At 45.1% G+C, this 7,904-nt stretch overlaps 1 protein-coding gene across 1 annotated transcript; it reads right to left on the reverse strand.

The window, feature by feature from the left end:
* Nucleotides 1–1,740: 1,740 nt before the first annotated feature.
* On the reverse strand, nucleotides 1,741–6,592 carry LOC119433289 (nascent polypeptide-associated complex subunit alpha, muscle-specific form-like). Its single transcript, XM_049671496.1, has one exon. It carries the CDS (start codon nucleotides 6,352–6,354, stop codon nucleotides 5,626–5,628), a length of 729 nt encoding a protein of 242 aa, XP_049527453.1. The 5' UTR covers nucleotides 6,355–6,592; the 3' UTR covers nucleotides 1,741–5,625.
* Between the last annotated feature and the right edge of the window lie 1,312 nt (nucleotides 6,593–7,904).

A 7,904-nucleotide genomic window follows, 5' to 3' on the forward strand; every position in this document is an offset into this window, starting at 1 on the left:
CTTTCTTATATCTTTTTACACTCCCTCAGTAGAAGAAAACTAGGTTCTTTTCATAAATAAGCTGTCGACATTACTAGAAAAGCACGTCCCTTTGATCATTGTAACTAATGATAAATCTAATCTGTGGTTTAAGAAGGCTCTGCGCTGACTCTGAAAAAAAAAAAAAAAAGTGGCTTTTCAAGACAGTGAAAAATTATATAATTATTTTCGTCTGTCTTCACTAGTGAAGATGAGCTTCACCTTCCTGAAATGCTGGACGAAGATTACCCCTACATGACACCCATTTAAATTACAGTACAAGATATTTCTAAAATCATAGAAAACCTTAAAATGTCTTTTTCTGGTATTGACAATATTAACTCCAAATGTTGTATCAGAGCGAGATCATGCAAAGCTTTATGATAATCTTAAAAAATACCTATCCTCCAAAATATGGTTTGCATTTGCCGCATTCACCATTCCCCTTGCCTATACTACTGTTGCTGATATGTCAGTCTTTTTTCTTTTTTACGTGAAAGCAACTGTCAATTGTTTTTATTCTCTATAGCACTGTTTCCTATTTATAATTTGCATTCTTGTTCTTTTTTTTCCAGTTTGAATACTATTGTTACTCCCTTGCTTTTATAGTGTATCTTAAGTTCCTGGGTTCAAACTCGTCTTTCTGCATTAATGGTTTTGTACTTTGTTATAAGGTATTTTGATATTCATGTATGTATCCACTGTACTGCCTGCCCCTCTTACACAATACCCCATGAGGGCTCTGGAAGGTACTAATAAATAAATACCTTGTGTGTGAACAGCTGTGTTTACACTTGTGGTGACACACACTACGCATATTTCCGCGCAGCCTCCGCCTCGCTATCTTCCAGCCCAGCGTAACACGGCTACACGCTGCACTGCGTTTCCGATAAAACACAGCACCACCGCAGCGTCACCCGAGTTACACGTCACCGACGGCGGCTACAAAAACAGGCTGCCTGGCCTAAAACATTGGCCTTTTACCAGTGCACCCACAGGCATCCATTCACAACCCCCGACATCGCAGCCTGCTTCTGTCACTTCTCTCTATGGACATCGGGTACGCCGCACAGATTTTTACAAGCCCTGAGGGCTCTCCACTCTGCGGGGGGGGTGATGTGGCGACACACTCTGCGCATATTTCCACGCAGCCTCCGCCTCGTTATCTTCCAGCCCAGCGTAACACGGCTACACGCTGCACTGCGTTTCCGATAAAGCACAGCACCATCGCAGCGTCACCTGAGTTACACGTCACCGACGGCGGCTACAAAAACAGGCTGCCCGGCCTAGAAGATTGGCCTCTTTCTTTTCGCTACCAAGACGAGTGTAGCGTCGGTATGCTCGCCCGCCGCCATTGCCAGTCAAACAGTTGTTACGTTTTTATGATGGGATTTGTCCTTCAGCAGACCCGACATCCCACACAATGAAACTTGCTTCAAGTATGTTTTTGACACTAGATGGCCTCTGTGTTGTCTTCTCGTAACTGTCATCTGGTTGAACCCGTGCACTTTTTTTTAAAACATGGCTTGCCTGCAAGCTGCATTTCTTGGAAACTTGGTACAATGTTTGCCATTTCTTGCACCATGGAAAGAGTTAAACAGCTCCTACTTGTATGTTTGCTCCATTGCATACTTACACTACTAAAGAGCTCAAACTCTAGCAACATTATAATAGTGTGGTGGGAACCCTTCACCACTCCTTGGTTATTAATATGACATCAACAACTGTGCAATTATGTTTATTTTTTGTTCCTTTAAAGTTGGTGTAAAAGTGAAAATGATGCATCAAAATGCCAGAACAATAAAAGTACAATGGCAGAAAAAGATAATACGTCTGCTTGTAGTATACAGATATTCTGCTTGGAATGCATCTCAGCTCCCAAATGTGTCAATACTGCATGCTCCTGTGCACACTAAGCACTGTGACCCAGCAAATCAAACATCAGGATGAGAGATACATAAAATGCAGCTGTGCTCATTGACTTTATAAACACACTTCACAAACAGTGTTACCCATTATAAACACTGGTACAACATGGTAAAAAGAACATGAAATGTTGGAATTATACCTGAAAGGCACTGGTTGTACTAAAATTTAAAGAAGCCCTGACACACTTTTTCAACTAATCATGGCCTCACTATTATAGTACGACGGCTCACGAATCTTGCGCTGCTAAAGTTTTTCGCCATCCTTCAACTGTAAATGGAGTCATCGCACCGATACCTGGCTTTCTCTCTTTTCATCTCTGCTAGCATGCTGGAAGCTACACAGCGGAGAAGCCAAGAGGGCAAAGCCCCGGCCAAAAGTTGAGTGTCACGGCACCATGTGGCGGCCACGGTAGATTACGCTACGCAGGACGCTGCTACGCGCAGTGCAAAGATAAAATGATTTCTCTGTCTTTTTGAGGTCGCAGACATATACATTTTTCATTTACTTAACTCAAAATTAGCAATTATGTATTACTGATAATGTTCTCACGATTGTAAAATCAGCCAATAGCGCATTGCTGGGCCAACTGCTTTCGATGACAACATTGCGGATGCAAGAGCAAGCAACTGCTTGCTCACTACTTTTGACACAAGTATGTAAATTCCCTGCTGCATGCAGTACAATAATGATTTGGCTCACATGTTCATAGGAGCCTCGTTTAAACATTCGCAATGTTTTTTTACCATGTTCAAAAAGTGTTTCAGGGCCCCTTTAAGGCACTCGTATCACCACACACAGATAGTATTCACCTAAAGGGGTACTGACAATATGTCCGCCTTTTTTTTTTTGTGTGTGTTTTGCTTTCAATGAAGGTCCAGTACCGCTAAACACCACAGAGAGTACTGTCAAGTCTCCCAGCATTCTAAATAACTTAATAGGTTTCCAACAGGCAGTTCAGCATCGTTTATACCAAGTTGTGACGTCATGACGCAAGTATGTGGTCACATGGAAGCAGGACAGGGCGACATTGTGACACTCACTCCGGCTCACTTGGTCGTCCATTGTCTGCTACATTGGCTTTCACAATGAGTGGCAGCATACGAAGCAACTGAGCGAGTCAGAGCAGGTGTCAAAATGTGACAACACTATATCCTTCTGGGAAACAAATCTGAACCTTGCTGTAGAAAAGCTATCACATTAAATTATTTACAGTGCTCTGAGACTTGTCACTATTTTTCTCGGGTTTAATAGGACTTTAATTAAACACAAGAAATGAAATGTCTAAAATATGTCAGTACCCATTTAACTCGAAGGCACAGTAATTCTGTCACCCTGCAAATAGTGTATGCAGAACACCTTTTAGAAGGACACCAAAGCAAGCACCAGTTAAAGCACTATTATGTTGACAACCACAGGAAAGTCCAACTATGTGGTTCAACAAGTTCATCTTCAGTTAAAATACTCTCAACCTTTACAAAACATAGCACTCACTTTTCAAAGTAACATTAAAGGGAGATACTTGATAAAGCTACAGTAGTAGGTAACTCTTTCAGAACTAACTGGAGATGTTCTGTGAAGAAAGCTTATTAGCAAAGTCAGTTTCATTTTTTATTTCATGCCAAATGTCCACTGCTAGGTAACATGTTGCAGGTTTAGCAATGCTTTTATTGTATTTGGATTCTTTCTGAGCATCAGCACCATATTTTGCCGTTGTTTTTCCATAATACTGAAGGCCTCCACTAGTTTTGCAAATGCCACCTATATGGTTTTCCAGAAGTGTAATCTACCACACTACCTCAATGTAATATTTTTCTTTATTACCCCTTCACAAGCATTCAGCTGTACAAATATTTGGTTATAATTACCACATGCATCGTTAACAGGACACCTTATATCCTTTCATTCTTGTGGGCATCATTTTTGTTAAAGGACAGCATCAACTTTGAAGTTATCTAATACACTGAACAGCTGCCAGCCCATGACCACGAGAGCCACCACTTGACCTAAATTGATTACATCGTATACCACAAACTCAATGTGTAACAATGACTTATGGTTACAATAAAATGCTACATGTGCAAAAAAAAAAAATAATAACTGAACCATGGTATGCTGTACTGGGTCATACACACAAAAGAAGTGAAAATAGCACCTTCATGACATCACTACTGCATTTACATGCTGGCATATCTAGACATACACTTAACCCGTTATCAGTGAGTGTGCTGCCTTGGTGCCTGCAACATCTTAATGACAGGCTCATATTTTCTGCTTTGGTTTTCACAAGACAGAAGCTAACCTGTGCCAAGATTATTCAACATGTACTCACAATACACCTGTTAAAAAAATAAAAAAGCACCACAATGCAGCACATCATGCAAGAGAAGCAGATACAACTTACGTAAGCAAATATGAACAGTTGCAAAAGCAGTCAAGTTTCAGGTGTGCGACTGTCCGCAGTTATATATATATAATGTATTTGACCCTAGCACACACACCATTTATTGACCTGTGCACAAGGGTCAGTAATATGTGACTTTTGTTGAGAAACTTAAAACATAACATTCACTTGAGCAACAGTTTGCATCAGTACCATTCAAGCACAACTGCCAATCATTTTCAGAGTGTGACAAAGTAGCACATGTTGCTAGAGCCACAAGAGTCCACCTTACTGTTACAGCCATCAGGGGGCGTATTCTAAAACGTTCCACTTCGGTGATAGTTCGCCTAGGCGACAATTTCGCCTTCAGGCGCGCGCTGATTGGCTGGTTGAGCCCAACGTCATTCAATTTTGCTTAACCAGCCAATCAGCGCGCACCTGAAGGCGAAATTGTCGCCTAGGCGAACTATCGCTGAAGTGGAAGGTTTCAGAATATGTCCCCATATTGATGTATGGCATATTGTGCCCTGTAACATCACACCAACACAATGAGAAAAATTGAAATGCTCGAGCCCCACTTGTGAATACATACTACCATAAAATCTGAAACCTGATGAAACGTCTTGGATTGCATATTGCTGCACAGACTTTTTGTTGATTAAGCTTCTTTAGTACACACCGTACCAATCCCACACATTTTTGTTTGCAGACTTAACTGCATGTCACATTGCTGCGAGAGCATTAGCTGAGCATCTGCTATTCTGAGCACTTGATGCAATGAAACTGAAGTTCTGCATGAATATATCACGGAAGACTGTAAAATGAAGCCAGAGAGTAAAGCCAAGCAGTGAAATTCTTTGTACTTACTCAGATTCCATGAACACTAAATTCTGCTTCATTAGGCTCAACACTGCTCATACATCCAAATCAATCGATTACAGTATTTGTGACTAAACTGATATAAAACATTGTACCTCCTTCTTCCAGTGCATTTTATTTTTCTTCAAAATTCCTTACAAATGCGGCTGAGAGAGTTCACGCCTACTCCAAAACGTTTGCATGAAATCTCAGTCACCTACTTGGGTATTTAAAACCGCTGACGTGAAATGAAATAAACACATGTGCACGGTCGGGGGCAGAATGTTGCTAAAACCCAAGCTGGGCCAGTGAAAGTTTTTTTTTTTTTCTTTTTTTCAAAAGCCGCATTACAAACGACAGCGAGTATGAGGACAAGAACATTCGGCACTTAGAAACGAAACGAAAGAAATAAAATCCTTGAAAGCTCGGCACGCGCTCAGTCAGATGGAGAAATGGAAATGTCGGAATGCAATACTTTTCATTTCTTCCGCTATCTTGGGCGAGATGTGCCAGAGGTCAGGAAGTGGCTCTGCCAGGTCTTGCTTTGACCGCGAGCTCGAGGAACCCGCCTTTTGTGTGGCTTGCTTGGCGGGCTTCTGCACTTGCGGTGGCGACGGTGACGCCGGTGTCGGCGCCGATGCTTCTGGTGCAGCAGGCTCTTCCACTACTGCTGCTGTGTGCTTAGCAGTCGCCGGTGTCGCAGCGCCGGCGTTCGCAGTCTTTTTGGTCAGCACGATAGTCGTTTTCAGAGCAGTCGGCGAATCATTCACATAGCTGCGCCCGCTGCGGAGCGATCGCGGAGTGTCGCTGCCGGTTTTGGGCTCACTCTGCGGCTCGGGGCGATCTACTCTGGCCTTCTTGGGCGCCGGCTGAGCTGATTGTTCGCGAGGAATGGACGTCCTGCCACTGCGCCGAGACGGACCTGGCGACGCCGCCGCGTCTTCTTCGGAAGGACGCGGCTGCTGGTTGGCATTGGACGACCCAGCCGACACCATTAACGCTGCGTCGATACGGGACTTCATGTTGCTCAGGCTGATCTTTGGCGTATTGAGAATGCGGATTTCTGGCTCTGGCGATTTCACGAGTCCGTTGACGGCCTCTATTATAAGCGTAACACCCTTTGCGTTGAACATGCCTTGCTGCGCTGCCTCCGACTCTGATGAGCCCATGCCGAGAGTATTCAAACGCCGGCTGTAGCTGCGTGGCAGTACAAACTTGACGCCCAGGACCCGGCACCGATGGCTGCTGGTTGTGCAAAACTACAGAACTGATATGTAGTCTGCTTACAGCACGCTAATTCCAAAAGCGCGAAAAGGGCTCGCCTGTCGAACGGTCAGTACGCCAACACGGAACCATAGAATAGGCGAGAACGACTCAATGACGTCACGACGGCGGCACTGCGCGCGGGAAGAATGGTCCGCTACTACCGCGCGTCGCGCCGCCACCACGCCGACCCCCCGCGTCGTTGTACAATTGGTTGAGGCCGCTCACGTGATCCTTCCTCCTCGGAAAACCTACCGAGCGGCGCGCGGGAAGGTTGTGGTTGTGAAGAGGAAGAGGGTGAGCGCTGCTAAAGCCCCTCAAGCCCTGCAACTTTGCCTCGCTTGACGTCGTTCTGCGCTCAGTACAATGTAGAGACGGAACACTAAATTAAAGCGCATTGTTCATCAGCTTTGTGCAAGCTAGAGGAAACAGTAATTTGCGTGATTCAACAAAATCAGCCATATACATACAGGGCCCTGCATATTTCGCTTAACGTGTTCGAAAAAAAGATTTTGCGCTTACCGCTGCACTATTCTTGCTCAAATTTTGCAGAAAGATCGCATTTCGGAGTCTACGTCGTTCAATGCAACACATGGCACAGTATTTGCCTGGTTATAGGGATGCCAGCCGATGCCGCGACAGCGCAAGCGTAGTTACGCTTGCGTAGTTACTTGCGTAAACAAGTTACGCTTGCGTAGAGTTACTGTATATGCTCCCTACGGGAGCCTTTGGTAGCATATACAGTAACTCTACGCTTGCGTAGAGTTACCTATTTGGTAGCATATACAGTAACTCTACGCAAGCGTAACTTGTTTCGCCGCCTGCCGGCCGCTACAGAAAACAGCCGGTCAGGGATGACACGGTGGGCACGGCCCACACCAACGCCTCCAATAATGTCTATTTAGGAGGCGTTGCCCACACCAACGTTACTAGATCATGGAGGACGAACAATACTTTTTATTGCGATAGCAATTATATGGACACTCAAAAGCAGATTTCTGCCGTCGGCGTCGCCGTCGCCGTGAGGTTCCGTATGACGTCAATGGAGATATGAAATCGTCGCCGAACGCGGTATGTGCGAGTGAAAGGGCGCGAGGGGCGCGCGCTTTCACGGGGAATGAACGCACGGCGGAGAACAAACGCGCATTTTGCGCCGTGCTCGCTTAAGGGCTGCAGAAGTAGGCGTCTCTTTCCTCCTTTACAATCACCATATATGTAGAGCAAACGCGCCTTCTTCCGACGCGCGAGAGGACGTGGGGGAGGGGGAGGGAAGGGAGGCGACGTTTAGCTGCGGCACCAAGTGCCTATTTATATCAGAGGCTCCGGCAACAGTCACCAACGCCGCACGCATTTTGAGCGAACGCGGGCAAAACGCCGACGGCGTCGACAATAGTTCTGCTTGTTGCCGGTGCTGCTGCATGTCCAAGTTTATACAGGGGCCGTATTCTGAAACGTT

This window comes from Dermacentor silvarum, chromosome 1 (genome assembly GCF_013339745.2).
Source record: "Dermacentor silvarum isolate Dsil-2018 chromosome 1, BIME_Dsil_1.4, whole genome shotgun sequence".
Lineage (NCBI taxonomy): Eukaryota > Metazoa > Arthropoda > Arachnida > Ixodida > Ixodidae > Dermacentor > Dermacentor silvarum.